This window comes from Diplotaxodon limnothrissa, linkage group LG5 (assembly GCF_057381915.1).
Source record: "Diplotaxodon limnothrissa isolate DT_005_m linkage group LG5, D_limnothrissa_male_GT1.1, whole genome shotgun sequence".
Classification (NCBI taxonomy): Eukaryota; Metazoa; Chordata; class Actinopteri; order Cichliformes; family Cichlidae; genus Diplotaxodon; species Diplotaxodon limnothrissa.
Genome location: NC_140600.1, coordinates 12,095,289 through 12,114,311, shown reverse-complemented (window position 1 = coordinate 12,114,311; position 19,023 = coordinate 12,095,289). Strand labels below are relative to the sequence as shown.

General features: G+C 40.5%; 1 protein-coding gene across 1 annotated transcript; it reads left to right on the top strand.

Annotated features, from left to right (window-relative positions):
- The first annotated feature begins 607 nt into the window (after window positions 1–607).
- LOC146631671 (dynein axonemal heavy chain 1-like) lies at window positions 608–18,943 on the top strand. Its single transcript, XM_085354830.1, has 48 exons — window positions 608–755; window positions 1,147–1,311; window positions 1,420–1,675; window positions 1,762–1,919; window positions 2,030–2,241; window positions 2,885–3,183; window positions 5,934–6,002; window positions 6,135–6,357; window positions 6,527–6,655; window positions 6,737–6,819; window positions 6,911–7,052; window positions 7,451–7,606; window positions 7,703–7,901; window positions 8,017–8,270; window positions 8,510–8,722; window positions 8,810–8,974; window positions 9,073–9,194; window positions 9,424–9,529; window positions 9,624–9,803; window positions 9,881–10,021; window positions 10,143–10,306; window positions 10,414–10,527; window positions 10,599–10,787; window positions 10,879–10,984; window positions 11,133–11,246; window positions 11,337–11,486; window positions 11,929–12,015; window positions 12,123–12,262; window positions 12,301–12,475; window positions 12,551–12,705; window positions 12,788–12,965; window positions 13,055–13,249; window positions 13,348–13,467; window positions 13,830–13,928; window positions 14,014–14,106; window positions 14,265–14,425; window positions 14,527–14,684; window positions 14,907–15,080; window positions 15,478–15,656; window positions 15,962–16,192; window positions 16,373–16,569; window positions 16,748–16,883; window positions 17,040–17,248; window positions 17,327–17,498; window positions 18,128–18,319; window positions 18,423–18,533; window positions 18,684–18,869; window positions 18,917–18,943. Exons 1-48 carry the CDS (start codon window positions 608–610, stop codon window positions 18,941–18,943), a joined length of 7,632 nt encoding a protein of 2,543 aa, XP_085210956.1.
- The last annotated feature ends 80 nt before the right edge of the window (window positions 18,944–19,023 follow it).

The window sequence follows — 19,023 nt, the reverse complement described above, 5'->3', positions numbered from 1 at the left end:
TTGCCTTGTACCACATGTACAACATAATTCATTCTTCTCGGAGAATCCATACTTTTGCCCGGGTGGAGATAAACCCAAAGTCCAAATACCCTACAAAACCCGTCCTGGCTCCATCCCCCGCAAATTAGCGATAGAGAGGTGTGTACTATTTTTGTGTACTACACATGGCATCTGCTGCTGTAGTCATGGTTATTTTGAATACTGTAAGACCAGATTCAGTGGTCACGTCTCATATAGTGTGCAATACATGCTCATTTTTCCTTTATTGTACAGCAGCTTTTAGTAGAGTCATTAAGTTGTTTTTATCTCAAAGTCCTGCTGTGAAATAACTGCGTCTTTATATACTGTGTTGCTAACAGATGTCGAAGGGAATACTTACATTTACATGTTGAAGAGCTCCTGGCAGAAAAGGGCATAGATTCTGATCTCTTATTGCCAAGACCATTGAAAAATAACACCATACCAGACGGTCCTATTTCGCTGTTCCTCCCACTGGAGGTGAGCCTGTTACACAACTGTCCAATCAAGTCCCTCTTTTTAGACTTTTTTTTTCTCATTGCAATACTTTCCATATTTATATATAATGTTATATACACCAAACTTTCCCATGTTTTTTATTAAGCTGTTTGACAATGAAGAATATGACTGCCGGACTCCAGAAGACTGGCTTGCTTTGGGCAATGCTGAAGGATCACCTGATCGAAAACCTATTCCTGGAAAAGCCCTGCTACCTACAGATGATGAAATTGCAAATGGTAAAGTATCATGTAGCTGCTGTATTGGGTGCTGCGCTTGGAGTTGGAGCTTGGCCTCCTAATGTCTGTAGATCTATGTAGGCAAAGGTCAATTTAAAATCAGTGAATCAATGAATCTTCAGCCGTTTTTTTAAATGGTGTTTAGTTTGTTACAAATGATACTTAGGATATAGTTTATCTGTAAACTGCATTTCAACAATGTGTGGTGCTCATGTTTTTTGGCACTTTTTCTTCCTTTTAATCCTTTTTTGGGATTAATTTAAGATATTCATTAAAAGGTAATGAGAAGCAATTTATAAGTGGCCATACAACAATACAACACAGACACCAGTGAATTTAGAATTAAATGTAGTAATGTGTTATTAAATCCCTCTTTTCTGTTCTTTTGCAGATGAGTCTGCAAGCGCGAGCCCACCTCCGAAGTACAGCTGGCATTTAGTTGGAATTCTTGATTACTGTACGGAGAAATGTCAGTATCTGGTAGAGAAGGTCCACCAGACAGACAAAAAAGGAAGTCCTGATATAAGTGAAGAGCATAAGGAGAGTAAATCCCCTGGTTGGTTTCAATGTTTTTAAACTGTTGTAACTCTAGAGTGTTGTCTCTTCATCTCTCTCTCTGCTGTTACTGACCATGTCATTGATCTGTCGCCCTCTTTCTGCATAGAAACAGACTCTTTCATAGCAGGCAGTAAGTACTGGATACCCAGGATCAGACTGTTATTCTGTGCTGAAGACCCACGTGTCTTTGTTGAGCGGGTCGGGTTTGCCCTGCGCTACAGAAAGGAAACAGAGGCACTTATTTTCTACCACTTTTCAGTGGACTGCATGCCCATCTCTAGGAAAACACCGTCTCTCAATACTGATAGTCTCCAGAGTATCAAACGACGTGCCCTCTCAGCTCCTGGCCTTAAGCTGAAAAAGTGAGTGATATCCTGTCTTATTAATTCTATATGATCTGCTTTTTTACTAACTAACAGGATGGATAAATGCAATATTGTGTGTGCAGTTTAGAGACGTGTGTTGCAGGCTTGGAGAATGAGGTCAGACTGGATTATGACCGTACAATGAACCGCTTGATTTTTGACAAAGTAGTGATGAGCTGCCCTGAAGACCTTTCACATATCACCCTGCCACAGAAGGACCCTGAATATGTGCCCTCACAAGGTAAGATATTTTGCATTATGCACTTACTGGTCACTCAGGTCATAATTAAGGAAATGTAGCATCTGCTAACACCTTCAGAATCAAAACACTGTTGTGTTTTATCTATGCAGGGTGTGTTCCGGTTCCTTACTCTGCCTATGAGGCAAATCGAGCTGCATTTATTTTCAAGTCCATGCAAACTAGGCCAGAGCTGATCTGTGTGCTTTCTGAAATGTGGCATGAGTGCAAAAAAGTAGAAAACATGAGGCTGTTCAACTTGATGTTGGGTAAACCACTTCCATTGGATCAATTTGAACTTGACCAGTCTCAGACGCATACTCAGGTACTGTTGCACCGAGAGAGTATCAAGTAAAAACCTGTGTTTACCGGCCGGGGTTGCTAAATAGGGCAAATTAGCCTGTGAGTGCAATCCCCAAATAGTGCTGATAGTTTTGGTCATTTTTATGGGTAATTTACAAAAGTTGTGCTGTTTGCAAAGCACAGACATTTCATTTCACTATCAAGTGCAAAAAAGTTTCAGACTCAATGTTAAATATTGGCACAAATAGCAATAAATAGTGAGTTGCAAGTGTTAGTAAATCTGTTTGCATACTTGATTTAGATATTCTCTGTGTTTTGGGCCTTAAGAAAAAAACTCCCAGACATCCATATGCAACAGAGTTAGTCGCAATAATCTCAGACTTTTCACCTCTAACATGCAATTTTGCCACTGCGTGATCTTTTCAAATTTCAACAGTACTTTGTTTTTACACCAGAAATGAGTTTGCTCTGGCAAATCTGGCTAAATGTCTTCATATCCCTTTTTTGTTCTGACTTGAAGAACAGTCAAACAAAAACATACATCTTAGCCATATAAACAAGATAGCGTCTGTAGTTATTTAATAAGCTCATAGGAGATTATTCATTTTGTTTCTACAAGTTTACCAATATAAATATCTTAATCTAACCTCTCTTTCCTTATCCAGATAACCCTGTTTCTTAGAGATAACTGGACCAGCACACTGTGCAACAGCATCCGGTACAACCTTGCGAATATGGGCAAGGGAACATACAACATAAACGAGACTTGCTGGGAGACTTACAAGGTTTCTAAGCTGTCTAAACTCCTCAATCTGGTGCATTACAACATGCAGGACTCCCTCCGTGTCCTTGTGAAGAACTCACTGGTCAGCCTGACCAAGGTCGTGATGGATGCCTGCCACAATGTCCTGATGTGTCCTCAAGACTTCGCCTGGGGGAATGACCTAATCACTAGCCACTACAAGTACGATAAAATGCATTTGCACAACTTTCTCTTTTCCTTTTCCCATTTTTTGGACTTTGTAATAATGAATGAAATATAACTGATTACAATACTTAAAATAATAATTATTTATGTCTGTAATATAACAATTATCCATGTCTAGGCCAAAGAAGAATCCTATTTTCCTGGTGGACCTGGTTCTGGATGAGAGTGGGGTTCATTACAGCACCCCCTTGGAGAATTTTTCAGCATCTACAGTGAACCTGTTTGATAACAGCATTATGTGCACACGTAGTGTGCCTCTGCTTAATAGGGTAAATCAAATCTCCTGAGTAATACAGCATACTTTACAAATGAGAATGCAATGAGGCTTCAAAATATAGTACTTTGAAAAAAAGGTTCAAGTAGTCTCTCTTTTTGTCAAATTTTACTAGGAAAAATGGGACGGAAACATTCAAGCATAGATGGAATTAAAGTATATAAGACAAAAACAGAGAATTTGTGTAGTTCTAAGGAGCTCGAAGATTAGTATTTACTATGACCACCTTGATTCTCCTGCACAGTCTGCACTCTCTTGAAAAAGCGTTCTAAGAGAGTGTAGTGTTCAGGATTAGTTTTCCAGGCTTCTTTAAGGACATTCAAAGCTCCTTGGATGTGAGTTGTCTTTCGTTTCATGACAGAGTCTCCACTGTGTCTTACAGATGGACACTCTTTTGTCCAACTTTTCATTGATTTGACTTGTGACAATAAATGCCTAAAGATACAATTTAAAAGTGGACCTTTGCAGCCTTTGAGTTAGGCACCGTTTTTATGTTTGAATTGTTCTCTGAAAATAAGTACTAACCCTAAAATTTGTAAAATAAATAAATAAATAAATAAATAAAAAGCAGCCAATGTCCAAAGAACTTTGAAAGACCTTCAGAAAGCCTGGATAACTACAGGGAGTGCAGAATTATTAGGCAAATGAGTATTTTGTCCACATCATCCTCTTCATGCATGTTGTCTTACTCCAAGCTGTATAGGCTTGAAAGCCTACTACCAATTAAGCATATTAGGGGATGTGCATCTCTGTAATGAGAAGGGGTGTGGTCTAATGACATCAACACCCTATATCAGGTGTGCATAATTATTAGGCAACGTCCTTTCCTTTGGCAAAACGGGTCAAAAGAAGGACTTGACAGGCTCAGAAAAGTCAAAAATAGTGAGATATCTTGCAGAGGGATGCAGCAGTCTCAAAATTGCAAAGCTTCTGAAGCGTGATCATCGAACAATCAAGCGTTTCATTCAAAATAGTCAACAGGGTCGCAAGAAGCGTGTGGAAAAACCAAGGCGCAAAATAACTGCCCATGAACTGAGAAAAGTCAAGCGTGCAGCTGCCAAGATGCCACTTGCCACCAGTTTGGCCATATTTCAGAGCTGCAACATCACTGGAGTGCCCAAAAGCACAAGGTGTGCAATACTCAGAGACATGGCCAAGGTAAGAAAGGCTGAAAGACGACCACCACTGAACAAGACACACAAGCTGAAACGTCAAGACTGGGCCAAGAAATATCTCAAGACTGGTTTTTCTAAGGTTTTATGGACTGATGAAATGAGAGTGAGTCTTGATGGGCCAGATGGATGGGCCCGTGGCTGGATTGGTAAAGGGCAGAGAGCTCCAGTCCGACTCAGACGCCAGCAAGGTGGAGGTGGAGTACTGGTTTGGGCTGGTATCATCAAAGATGAGCTTGTGGGGACTTTTCGGGTTGAGGATGGAGTCAAGCTCAACTCCCAGTCCTACTGCCAGTTTCTGGAAGACACCTTCTTCAAGCAGTGGTACAGGAAGAAGTCTGCATCCTTCAAGAAAAACATGATTTTCATGCAGGACAATGCTCCATCACACGCGTCCAAGTACTCCACAGCGTGGCTGGCAAGAAAGGGTATAAAAGAAGAAAAACTAATGACATGGCCTCCTTGTTCACCTGATCTGAACCCCATTGAGAACCTGTGGTCCATCATCAAATGTGAGATTTACAAGGAGGGAAAACAGTACACCTCTCTGAACAGTGTCTGGGAGGCTGTGGTTGCTGCTGCACGCAATGTTGATGGTGAACAGATCAAAACACTGACAGAATCCATGGATGGCAGGCTTTTGAGTGTCCTTGCAAAGAAAGGTGGCTATATTGGTCGCTGATTTGTTTTTGTTTTGTTTTTGAATGTCAGAAATGTATATTTGTGAATGTGGAGATGTTATATTGGTTTCACTGGTAAAAATAAATAATTGAAATGGGTATATATTTGTTTTTTGTTAAGTTGCCTAATAATTATGCACAGTAATAGTCACCTGCACACACAGATATCCCCCTAAAATAGCTACAACTAAAAACAAACTAAAAACTACTTCCAAAAACATTCAGCTTTGATATTAATGAGTTTTTTGGGTTCATTGAGAACATGGTTGTTGTTCAATAATAAAATTATTCCTCAAAAATACAACTTGCCTAATAATTCTGCACTCCCTGTATTGCTCAAGACTACTTTGGAAAATCAGAAGAAGCTCTAGCTCCTTGGAAGTAAAATGCAAAGAAATGGGGGGTACTCTTATAATGATGAATTTTGAAAGTGACACTGATATTTGAATAGTTTTGCATGTGCCTGTACCAGTTTGTGTTGCAGAAGTTATTTATGGTTGGGGAGCCTTTACTTGAGTCAGTGCATTTGGAGGAACCACAAATAACCGAGCTGAGGGAGAACATCCGTAATGTTCTAATACAAGCAACCATACCTCTCAGGGCTTATGCTGCTGAGTATGAGAAGTACTTAGAGCTGCACAATTTGGACATACAAGCTTACATTCTCACGTAAGTCTGTGTTTGAAGTGACGTGCCCACTTTTCACAAGTGTGAGATGTGGGTCTGTTGGATATGTGGCCTATTACTGAATGAACTCGTGCTTTTCTTGTTTCTCTCATGTCCCCATCATTTGGCTACCAGATCTTGTGGTGCAGAAATGACATCCCAAGAACTGAAAAAAGAGGTGCAGCAGCATCTCAAAGAAAAGAGAATAATTGAACAGTCCTTGCCATCCTCCCTAGTGATTGGTCCATTTCATGTTTGTGTTAACGGGGTACGCAAGTCTCTCTCAGAAAAGAGAAAGGAGTTAGCCACGGCACTACTAGACCACCTTGCTCTGAAGCTACGTATTCAGGTTGACCAGGTAAGGCTAAATATTTTCTTCTAAGAGAACATGAATAATAATAACTTTAATTGCTATTTATTTATTCATTTATTTATTTTTATTTATTTTTAAAGACATCCTTAAATTCAGCTTGAAATGACATTTTTCTTGTTTTTCTCTTAAATTTTGGTTATTTTTTTATGTGTAGGCATGTGAAGAATGTGAAATTATTAACAGAAAGCTACGTGAGAAACCCTTTGGCATCGAGGAACTGAGTGAAAAGAGGCAGTGGATGAAACAAATCCCAGAACAGCTTAAGAGTTACAAGGTCGAATGGGTGAAGTGGGTGTTTCTGTAGTACATATTAAATTAAGAATTACTTTATGAATCCATCCTTCTTTTTCTCATCTGCAAACAGGAACATCTTGCCAAGACCTTGTCAGACTACGAGCTCATAGAAGAATTTTTCCACTCTCTTCCCAACAATGATGTCAACAAAAAGTAAGTGTATGATTAGCGTTAGTTAAAAGGGAATTTGTTTTAGATACCTTGTAGGAGACTTTGTGAGATTTATAGTGACTTATCTGTGCAGGTGGAAAGCCATTGAATGGCCACAAAAGATAATCAACCAAATGGAACCAGTAGCCACCCAGCACTTGGAGGATGAGGAGTGCTTCCGCAAGATCCATCTAACTGAGCAGAGCAACTTTGAGGAGCATTTAGCTAATCTACAGGTCAACTCAATCGACTATATTTTTTACTTTTAGCTTTTCTTTCCAAGCTCCTTAGACTACGATGACCTGGATGACTGAGAACCTTCACAGACTTTTAGCTGGAGGTTTCTTCCTGTTAAAACTGAGTTTTTTATACCAAATGTCGCCAAGACCGTCATCAAAGGGGGTCATCTGTTTGCTGGAGTTTTGTCTGTATTTTTGTAGGGTCTTTACCTTACAAAATAAAGTGCCCTGGAGCAACTCTTGTTGTGAATTGGTGCTACGTAGATAAAACTGATTTGAATTGTTTTTTGCTTTATTAAGCAGACACTTAGAGCAGCGCATGTGTCCACTATATGACAGAGCTTCTAATTATACTGATGTTGCATGGTTCTAAAGTAGTCACTGTATGTTTCTAGATGATTGTTGCTAGGTTTGCGAGCCATGGAGACATTGATCATGCCCATGAGATGGCCAACAAGGTCAGGCAGACAAGCAAGCAACTTAAGGAGTGCCAAACTATGGCCCAAATTTACAACAACAGGGAACGCTTGTTCGGCATGACAGTCACAAATGTAAGTAAAACAGTGGCTCGGGTTAAAGGATTTTTGTGTGATTAATTCAAAAACTAAAGAGTATCTATTTATTATGGGCATTAATGTTTATTACAGTATGACCGTGTGCAGAAGCTTGTAAAAGACTTCCAGCCTTATAGAGATTTATGGACCACCACCTCTGATTGGCTGCGCTGGAGTGAAAGCTGGTTCTGTGACCCACTGTCTTCCATTGATCCTGAGCAGGTTGAGCACATTGTCACTGAAGCCTACAAGACCATCCACAAATGTATTAAACAGTTCAACGACATTCCTGGTAGGTGATACGTGTATTACCATTTAAACTTCACAAAGCTGTGCCTTCCATTTCAAAATATGACTGACATTGTTGTTTTTTAATGGGCTTTTCTTGGTGTCTTACACAACTCTAGACTGCCAAATGGTGGCAAATCTAATTCTCAGCAAGATTGAGGACTTCCGTCCTTACGTCCCTCTAATTCAGGGACTAAGGAACCCAGGGATGAAGAGCCGCCACTGGGAGATGCTTTCAGAACGCACTCAAATTAAAGTCATGCCTAAAGCCAACTTGACCCTGTCTCACTGCCTGGAGCTTGGCCTACAGAACTACGTGGATGACATAGCTCAAGTGGCCGAGGTGGCTGGGAAAGAATACTCTATTGAACAGGTGCTGCTGAACAAGAATCCTTGTTTAAACTGTTTCATATAGTGTTTGTAAAAAATTTTTTTAATGTTGTGTCTTTTTTTTATCATCTGCAAAATGTAGTTCAGATAGGGATGCTTCTGCTGTTTTAAAGCACTAGGGACTCTACTCATTTTGGCTATGTACACTGTCAGTGTGTGATTTTTTTTTTTTTAGCTAAAACTGATGCTGCTTCCTCTTTTCTCCCATACCTTTTCACCCAGGCCCTGGAAAAGATGGAAAAAGAGTGGTCCACAGTAGTCATTGATGTTTTGCCCTACAAGAACACAGGAACTTACATTTTAACGAGCCCAGATGAAGTGTCTCAGTTGCTTGATGACCACATTGTCATGACACAGAGCATGTCCTTGTCCCCCTTCAAAAAAACATTTGAGGCACGAATCAACTCCTGGGAAAGCAAGCTCAGAATGACTCAGGTGCACAACATAGACACCTATCAGCTGTGGAAGTCTTGTGATTTGTGTTTCTCATGTTGTGCTGCTGCCCTCTTTTGGTGTATACAGGATGTACTGGAGGAGTGGCTGATGTGCCAGCGTTCGTGGCTGTACCTAGAACCCATATTCAGTTCTGATGACATCAATCAGCAGCTGCCTACAGAAGGAAAAAGATACCAGCAAATGGAGCAAAATTGGAGGAGTATTATGAAAAGTGCCTTTAATAATCGAAAGGTCAGAGAGAGGCTTAGAGTTCTGTGTGGAACTAGAGAATACTGGTGGTTCACAAGTTGTTGTGGACTATATATGATTGTTTTTGTGAATGTTTCTAGGTGATCGATCTGTTTCCAGATGCTCATCTACTAACGCAACTTAAGAATTGTAACGGACTTTTGGAACAGGTGCAGAAGGGTCTCAGTGAGTACTTGGAAACAAAACGAAGTTTATTCCCCAGGTAAGACACAGACAAAATAGATCAGCGTTAAAAATATATATTTTTTAAAATTAATTATTTATTTTTTTAATTTTACGTGAAGAGCTTTTGTAAATCAACTTTTTCTACGTGCCGTCCCAAACAGTGAGGAAACCCCTCAAAACTGCCTTTTCCTGTTACCTGTTATAAAGATTTTGAGTGTAGGTAACAAAGTAACTGTGTTTGATGCACCCTAAATATTTGCTTGTAGGTTTTACTTCCTGTCAGATGATGAGCTCCTGGAGATTCTGTCCCAAACCAAAGATCCCACTGCAGTTCAGCCACACCTGCGTAAATGCTTCGAGAATATTGCACAGGTTTGCTTTGGCTCACTATTACATATTAAGACAACATGTGCAAAACATGGCTAAAGTAGTTAAGTAATGAAGTTGGATTTCTATCGTTTCTTAGCTTCAGTTTCAGTCAGACCTGCAGATCACACACATGTACTCTGGAGAAGGGGAACAGGTAAAACTGTTCTTTCCAGTTTGTCCTACTGGTAATGTGGAGGACTGGCTGAGGGATGTGGAGAAGTCTATGAAAGCTACTTTAAGAGATAACATTGACCGGTCACTCAAAGACTACCATGAGGTACATGAACCTGAATTTTATTGTTTTTCACACGTAATAGGCATTTCAATAAGATGCTATGTGATCTATTTTCTCAGCAACCACGTGTAGAGTGGGTGTTATCATGGCCTGGTCAAGTGGTGATAGCAGGCTGTCAGGTTTTCTGGACCGCTGAGGTGTCAGACGCTTTGGAGCAGAGAAACTTAGCCACTCGTCTTTATCCCCAACTACAGACACAGGTGTGGATGTGATTTAGACTAGCCAGTCAAAAATATTGCCATTTTATGGCTCTCATTGCACTGAACACTGTTCACACGAGAGTCTAACAACCTTGTTAACATTCTACCTTTTTTTGTGAAGTTGGGGGACTTGGTGAAGCTTGTGCGAGGACAGCTCTCCAAGATGCAGCGAGCTGTGCTGTCTGCCCTTATTGTCATAGAAGTCCATGCTAAAGATGTAGCAGCCAAAATGGTGGAGCAGGAGGTCTCAAGCATCAATGACTTTGAGTGGATCAGCCAGCTAAGGTTTCCTTCTTATTTTGCTGTTGTTTTTACTTCAGTTCCTTCATGGGGTAAATGTGAAACATTGTAGGTGCAGAAGGAGTGTTACATTTATGCGATGCTGTTTGTAGATACTACTGGGCAAAAGGTGATTTGTACATCCGCGCAGTGAATGCAGAATTCCTGTATGGCTACGAGTACCTTGGTAACTCTGGGCGGCTGGTCATCACTCCACTCACTGACAGGTAAAGGTTACTCTACCCTGCTTTTAACTGAATATCATTCACCAGTTTGAACACTAATCTGGCTTTTTTAGATGCTACTTGACCCTGACAGGAGCTCTGCACCTGAAGTTTGGAGGGGCACCCGCAGGTCCAGCAGGCACAGGAAAGACAGAAACAACTAAAGACCTTGGAAAGGCTCTGGCGATCCAGACGGTAGTTTTCAACTGTTCTGATCAGCTGGACTTTATTGCAATGGGCAAATTTCTCAAAGGACTGGCCAGGTAACAGCTTGTTGGTATGACACAATGATTCAGCTGTTACAAAATGTAGCACCGTATATTTGTGATTCCTTATCTGGCTCACACTTTGTAGCTCTGGTGCCTGGGCCTGCTTTGATGAGTTTAATCGTATTGATGTTGAAGTGTTGTCCGTGGTGGCGCAGCAGATCACCACTATACAAAAGGCCCAGCAGCAACGGGTGAGAAGCTGATTGCACTTTTTTACACTTTCACACCCCCCTACCTACCAGCTACAGATTTAAGTATCACTTAAATATGTATACATATATATTACCTAATTATTTTTATAAAAGATAATTATGCATGTTATGTATGTTATTTTTTTAGGCAGAGAGGTTTGTGTTCGAGGGGGTAGAGATCCCTCTTGTCCCCTCTTGCGCGGTATTCATCACTATGAATCCTGGTTATGCTGGCCGCACAGAACTGCCTGACAATCTCAAGGTTTGACATGATAACTCGAACTTAATTGTGTCATTGTAACACTGAGGATAAGCTGATGAGGTTCAAAAAATGAGATCACATCTTCCACAGGCCCTGTTTCGTCCCGTGGCCATGATGGTCCCTAACTATGCGATGATAGCTGAGATCTCCCTATACTCATTTGGCTTCAGTGATGCCAAAGTTCTCTCCAACAAGATCACAACAACTTTCAAACTCTCCTCTGAACAGCTGAGCTCTCAGGTATGAACTCAGAGGAGTCTTCATACCTCCTCATAGATGCTATAAATGGCACCACCAGTGTCATTTACAGCAGAAAACTGAAACGATTGTATTTTATACACAATCTGCCACAGTTGGGAGTGATACACTACTCTACCAGTGAGCATTTTTATCACTCATTGGTAGAGAGTCTTCAAATTTTCTGCTTTTTTCTGGTAATTTTTTTGTGGTTTGTGTAGTTTTGCTTTAATATTGATGTTCATGTTGTGTTTGTTGTTTACTAAATGATGAGAACAGCTAACTAAACTGCAGTAAATCTGGTCAGTTTGAACAGAAATTCATTTTTGTTTTTATTAGTTTTTGACTTTGTAAAATTGGCAAATAGGACATTAAACTGTATGTACAGTCATAATGTTACAAAGAGTTGAACTCTGTGATGACCTTTGTGTTTTGTCCTGTGAAGGATCATTATGATTTTGGTATGAGAGCTGTTAAGACTGTGATCTCAGCTGCTGGAAACCTAAAAAGGGAAAATCCGAACATGAACGAGGTGCCATTATTTTTCTCTTGTGTGTATCTAGAAGTAGATTTGTGAGCTGTGAAAAATCTTTTGATTACAAATTTAAAAATGATATTATTTTTCAATCTGTCCTGTAGGAGCTGATTTGTCTTCGGGCCATTCAAGATGTCAATGTACCAAAGTTTTTACAGGACGACCTGAAGCTCTTCAATGGCATCGTGTCTGATCTTTTTCCCAAGATAAAACAGGAGCCGATCAATTATGGCACACTGGAAGAGTCCATTCGTAATGTCTGCACTGCGAAGAACCTCAAAGATGTCGATGGTCAGTGTTTCTAAAAGTGTTTCTTTTGTCTTTATTTTTGAATGAGTTAATAACAGAACTGGTGGGCATTCCAGGGTATATTAATAAGTGTATTCAGCTGTATGAAACCACTGTGGTGAGACATGGCCTGATGTTGGTGGGACCTTCTGGATCAGGGAAAACCAAAGTGAGTCATTTTCATGTTGTTCTTGTGTTTAATGTTTTTGTGTTACTTTATCTTAATAAACACTGTGCATTTTAGTGTTATGAGATTCTAGGTGCAGCAATAACAGCTCTGGAGGGCCAGCCCTCTGTGAGCGGTGGTGTTTACGAGGCTGTTCAAACATATGTCCTCAACCCAAAGTCAATTACCATGGGACAACTTTATGGAGAGTATGACCTGCTCACACATGAGTGGTAAGAATGCCCCTTCTGACACGATTTATAGAGGAGTTTTAAAAAAGGCACCAACATTTTGGCTTTTTTTCCACCCGTGTAGGACAGACGGTATCCTCTCGTGTCTTATTCGCCAAGGCGTAGCATCTATGGACCAGAAGAAAAAGTGGTACATGTTTGACGGGCCAGTGGATGCTGTGTGGATTGAGAACTTGAACACTGTCCTGGATGACAACAAAAAGCTTTGTCTCAGCTCTGGCGAAATCATTAAGCTCACCGACGTAAGATGAAGGTTTCGTTTTCCCAACCTTGGGTTTTCAGTCAGTCTGTTATCTCTTCACCAATTTTGTTTTGCATCTTTCTCGAGTAGGTAATGACCATGATGTTTGAGGTGCAGGACCTGGCAGTTGCATCTCCGGCTACAGTGTCTCGCTGTGGTATGGTTTACTTGGAGCCAAGTATTCTGGGACTCACCCCTTTCACAGAGTGCTGGCTGAGGCAGATTCCTAAAGCCCTGAAACCATACAAAGAGATGCTCAGCTCTCTGTTTGACAGGTTTCTGCAGGTAAAAGAGTAGTCAACATAACTGAGACAGTATAATATTAAAGCTTCTGGCTGTTACAGTGTTTATAAAAACAGTTTAATTCTCTGTATTTTATTCAGGACTCCATTACATTTGTCCGCACTTCAGTAAAGGAGGTCATCGCATCTCTGGACAGCAACCTTACCTGTAGTCTGCTTAAAATGATGGACTGCTTCTTCACTCCCTTCAATATTAAAGAGGTTTGTGTCAATCTTGGCTGTGTCAGAATGTCTCTTATAATACTCATCCTTCCCTCACAAGTCTTTCATCATTGTTTAGGGTGAGAGGCCACCACCTCAAGCGAAATTGGACCATCTAAAGGAGCTGATTGAGCCCTGGTTCTTTTTCTGTCTGGTGTGGAGTGTAGGAGCCACAGGAGATGCAGCTAGTTGCCAGCGCTTCAGTGCGTGGCTCAGAAGCAAAATGGGAGAAGAGAGGGTCAGCTTATCATCTTTGCTTTGGCATCCCAGACACATTGAATATATATTAAGTATAATATATGTTCACTGGATAATTTTTGACAGCAGTTTATTTCAACATTGTAAATGTATTTCTCCTTCAGATCAACTTGTGTTTTCCAGAAGAAGGCTCGGTGTATGACTACAGACTTGATGATGGAATAAGGAATCAGGATGGTGACGATGAAGATGAGGGAGGAAAAGTAAACGAACAGAAATTTTTGCATAGATGTTAGATGAAACTATCGCTTCATTTTTTGCTGAGTCAGCCTTTTTTCTGTACTATAGGTCCAGTGGGTCAGCTGGATGAAGTATGCAGAGAGTGTAGTAATCACCCCAGAAACAAATTTTTCAGACATTATTGTTCCAACTGCAGACACAGTGAGAATGTCTTTCCTGTTGGATATGCTTTTAACCAACAAGAAACCTGTGAGTGCAGCTTCCTGTGATTAAAGTAATTTTTAAGGTTTTCAATGGAAAGTTGAAAATGTTGAAAAGATTAAAACAGTTTCATCTGTTTAATGTGTTTGTGTTTCCAGGTGCTCTGTATTGGGCCAACTGGCACAGGAAAGACCCTGACCATGTCAAATAAGTTGCTAAATAGCATGTCTGCTGAGTATATCACACACTTCCTCATGTTCTCTGCCCGCACTTCAGCCAATCAGACTCAAGATTTCATTGACAGCAAAGTAGACAAAAGGTACCGAGATGTGTTCCAAATTAAACCAACTAGATATTTTCAGCAAGGCAACAATATCGCTGAGCCTCGCCCTTTGATTGGTGCATGTGCTTGTGTGTCAGGTGGAAAGGTGTGTTTGGACCTCCAATAGGGAAGTACTTTGTATTTTTCATCGATGACCTAAACATGCCCATGTTGGAGACCTATGGGGCTCAGCCTCCCATTGAACTGCTGAGGCAGTGGATGGACCACGGAGGCTGGTACGACAGGACTCAGATAGGTGAGAGCTTTCAGCCTATTTCATGTTCTCACTTTTACTGTTCCCAGGAATATTTCTGTGTAAACATTTGAACCTTTTAGCTTCATTTTGTATTAATTGCCTAGTTGTACCATCTGAGGACATTCTTACAACATTGATCGTTCATGTTCCAACACTAAAATTTGTGTTTTATTTCAATATTTTGGATCAGAAATGAAGCGTTCTCTTTTTGTTGGTACACAGGGACTTTCAGGCAACTAGTGGATATCAATTTTGCCTGTGCCATGGGACCCCCAGGTGGAGGGCGAAACCCGATAACTCAGCGCCTCACACGCCACTTCAACTTCTTGTCGTTTACTGAACTGGATGATGCCAGCAAGAAAAACATTTTTTCTACCATTCTAGGAAGTTGGATGGGTAAGCAGAACTACCGAGTCCTACCACTGGGTTTGAATTTAAGACCACATGTTAACGTTATGTTAGTGAATGCAGGATAGATATTAGCCTAAAAACCATTCTGGCTCATTATTTGTTCTCTTTCACATGGAAATATGAATAAAAAGGAACCAGGCAGTGAGTTTAGGGATAGAGAAAATGGAAATGTTCCTAATACTCAGTCAGTTTTATACGTGTTTCTTTAATACAAAAAGAACTAAAGTGTTTTTGAATTATGGTCAGGTAAAACAGCTCAATTGTTAAATGGAGGATTTTGGAAAAAACAAACTTGGACCAGTGCTTTGTGAAAGTCTTCCAATCTAATGCATTTCTTTATTTCTCTGTGTGTCTCTCTATCTCTCTCTTTTTTTCCTATCAGCACCCGTACCAACAATCCAGCCACTGAATGAGTCTCTTGTAGATGCCACTATCCGAGTCTACTCTACCATTACCTCCCAGTTGCTCCCAACTCCAGCCAAATCCCATTACACTTTCAATCTCAGAGATCTATCCAAAGTCTTTCAGGGCATCCTCATGGCTGAAGCTAGAATGATAGAGGTGAGTCTGACATGATTAGTTATGTTGGTAGTTATGATTAAATAGTCATATTTATAATGTTGAATACATTGTAGGTCTATCCTTTCGTTTCCTAATGTCACATGACTTTATTCTTTACTGTAACCAATGAAATAAGTAATGTCATTACATTATAGCACTTTAAGATCGACCTGCAAAACTCAGACGACAGGACTTACAGATATGAGCAGAGCATTAATAATTCAGTGGCAACTGCTGAGATTATTTTAAAATCCCAAGTCCAAAGTTAGCTTTTTTGTTTGGGTTTTTTTGCTTGTTTATTTTAGGATAAAGTACAGCTGCTCCACCTGTGGTACCACGAAAGCTGCCGGATTTTCCAGGACCGCCTGGTGTGTGATGAGGATAGAGAGTGGTTCAAAGGGGTCCTGAAAGACTGCATTGAGGAATTTGACTGCTGCTTTGAAGAGGTTGTCCCCTGCCATCCTGTTTTGTACGGAGATTTCATGGATCCCAGAGCTGACCACAAAGGCTATAAACTCATAGATGACAAAGAGAAGGTGAGCGCTGTTACTCCAGCCTTAAAAATTGTTTCGGTGGGTGATTTTTTTTTTTCTTTTCACTTTTTCAAACAGCTGATTTATAATCATGGATCTTTTTCTGTTGGCCTCATGAATGTGTTTTTGTCCTTTCAGCAGAACTAATTTTAATCTTGTTTTTCTTTATATGAAATTGTCTAGTTGGTAAAAGTAATGGAGGAGTACATGGAAGACTACAATCACATCAGCATGACCAAGATGAAACTGGTGCTCTTTATGGATGCCATTGAGCACGTGTGTCGTATCAGGCGGATCTTGCGGCAGCCCCTAGGCAATGCCCTGCTCCTTGGAGTGGGTGGCAGTGGACGCCAGTCACTCACTAAGCTGGCCTCTTATATGTAAGATTCCTATCATTCTTATAGCTGAGATGTATTTGAGATGTAGATTCAGTAACATACAACTATCAGCCTTTGGTTGCTTTTATTTTACGTTAAAGTTTAATTGTTATAGAAACATGGAGAATGTGCTCCAATCATGTTGTGGCTCAGCTTTCACAAAGCATTTGTTCATACTCAGATCAGAATATGAGTGTTTCCAGATTGAGCTCTCTAAGAACTATGGCCACACTGAGTGGAGAGAAGATATTAAAAACATCATGTTCAAGGCAGGCCTCCAGAACCAGCAGATCACCTTCCTCTTTGTAGACACACAGGTATACTGCCGCACATTCTTACCATCTGATATTCTTGACTGTATAATAAGCTGAAGAAACTACATGTGTGGATATGTACTTTTACTTACTACGCAAAACCTGAGTCAATTTTTAAACTCACTGTTAAAAGTTAACTGTTAAATGTCCAATCACCAGATTAAGAGTGAGTTGTTCCTGGAGGATATCAACAGCATTTTGAATAGCGGTGATGTGCCCAACTTGTATGCATCAGATGAGCAGGAGCGTATCCTGATGGGAATGAAGCCAGTGGTGCTAGACCTGGGCCACCAGCCAACTAAAGCCAATCTTATGGCTGCCTACATCAGGAGAGTTCGCAGCAATATTCACACTGTTCTCTGCATGAGGTTAGTAACGCTGAGTTTTAATGTGTAATCTCCCTTTCCTGCTGCTTATATTTGCATTCTTCTTTTTTTCCACTACAGTCCCATCGGTGAGGTGTTTCGTGCACGAATGAGGCAGTTTCCTTCACTGGTGACGTGTTGTACCATAGACTGGTTCAGCACTTGGCCAGAGGAGGCTCTCCTGGCTGTGGCCACATCATTTCTTAGTGAGATACCTCAAGTGGAAGCAAACCCAACTGCCATGAGGGGACTGGTGAGAATCCTGGATTTTGTGTCTATGCATGTAGACAAAGCCAGAAAGCACTATGTTCAAAGTATATGTAATAAAAATAAGACATTGTAGCAACCATGGTGATAGCTTTCACACATTTAAAGATGAAGCCAATTTGCCACCGGTGTTAAGTTTGAGAGTTAGCATTGTATACTTTCCTTTTTCATGGGTTAATTGATCATTTTTATTCCCTATATAGTCAGCATCTGTCTTTATGCTTTCTTTTTTCACATTAAGGGCCAAATAAGTTAAAAAAAAAAAACCCATCCTGCTCTGTTCTAAAATCCTTCATTATTTGCAACTATGCACAAAATTGTTCAGACCTAAGAGATAAAAATGAATCGTTTGGAAATTTTAGGGAAAATGTACAGTAATCTGAAAAATGACTCTTAAACTGTTACGGGTTTGTGTTTTGCTGTGCCAAGAATCTGCATTTCTGCTTCTGCTGTTTGGATTTAGAGCAAATGTAAACGTTTCTGATGCATTAATATACACAAAAAGCAGCTTCCAGGTCTCTACAACACAGTTTTATCCTTTGATTTTGTAAGGTGACACAAATAGCTACACTAGTGACTATATTTTTTTTTTCCTAACTGATTTTTTTTTTGTAGACAACAATGTGTGTGAGGATTCACCAGATGGTGGCCAGGAAGAGTGAACAGTACATGGCTGAACTCTCTCGACACAATTATGTCACACCTAAAAGCTACCTGGAACTGTTCAAAATCTTCTCAGATCTCATTAGACGCAAAAAACAAGAGCTGTCTGGTTCTCGACAACGCATGAATACTGGTCTGGAGAAGGCAAGGCATTGTATAATAACAAGAAAATTCATGGTTCACGGTTTAAATTCATGCATTTAATGAGAAGTCTTAGTTGAATGTCTGTTATATGATGGTCCTGTAGCTTCTTAGCACTGCTGAAGGTGTGAGTAAAATGCAAGAGGAGCTGGAGACCATGAGACCTCTTTTGGAGGAGGCTGCTAAGGACACTAAAGTTACCATGGAGACCATTAAAGTAAGAAAACATTAATGTAGTTTTCTTGACCACAATACAGTCAGAGTTAGAGCAACCAAATCTGGGACCAGTTTCTTTTGTTCAGCATTGTATGAGGTGTGTATGCTTTGTATGTGTATGTTGAGTGTAATTCTTACTCTACATTACTAGAAAGACACAGTGGTTGCAGAGGAGACCCGTAGGTCAGTGCAAGAAGAGGAGGCAAAAGCTTCAGAGAAGGCCCGTGTTGCAGGAGCCATTGCAGCAGATGCTCAGAGAGACTTAGACGAAGCTCTGCCAGCCTTGGATGCCGCCCTGGCCAGCCTCAAGTCACTCAACAAGAATGATGTCACTGAGGTCAGGGATTTTGATAATGACTGGCTAAGATATTTCTCACATATCAGATATGTGCAGATGTACAGTATCAGTAACTTTTTAGTTGTTTTTTGTTTGGGGGGTTTATATAGGTGCGAGCCATGCAGCGACCTCCTCAAGGTGTAAAGCTGGTTAT

Bases quoted from the DNA above. Each gene is read 5' to 3' on its own strand.
- LOC146631671 (XM_085354830.1), top strand. From the start codon at position 608: ATGTTTTTTATTAAGCTGTTTGACAATGAAGAATATGACTGCCGGACT. The intron at 6,358-6,526 runs GTAAGGCTAAAT...TTTTATGTGTAG, and splicing joins TACGTATTCAGGTTGACCAG to GCATGTGAAGAATGTGAAAT. The intron at 12,016-12,122 runs GTGCCATTATTT...TCTGTCCTGTAG, and splicing joins AAAATCCGAACATGAACGAG to GAGCTGATTTGTCTTCGGGC.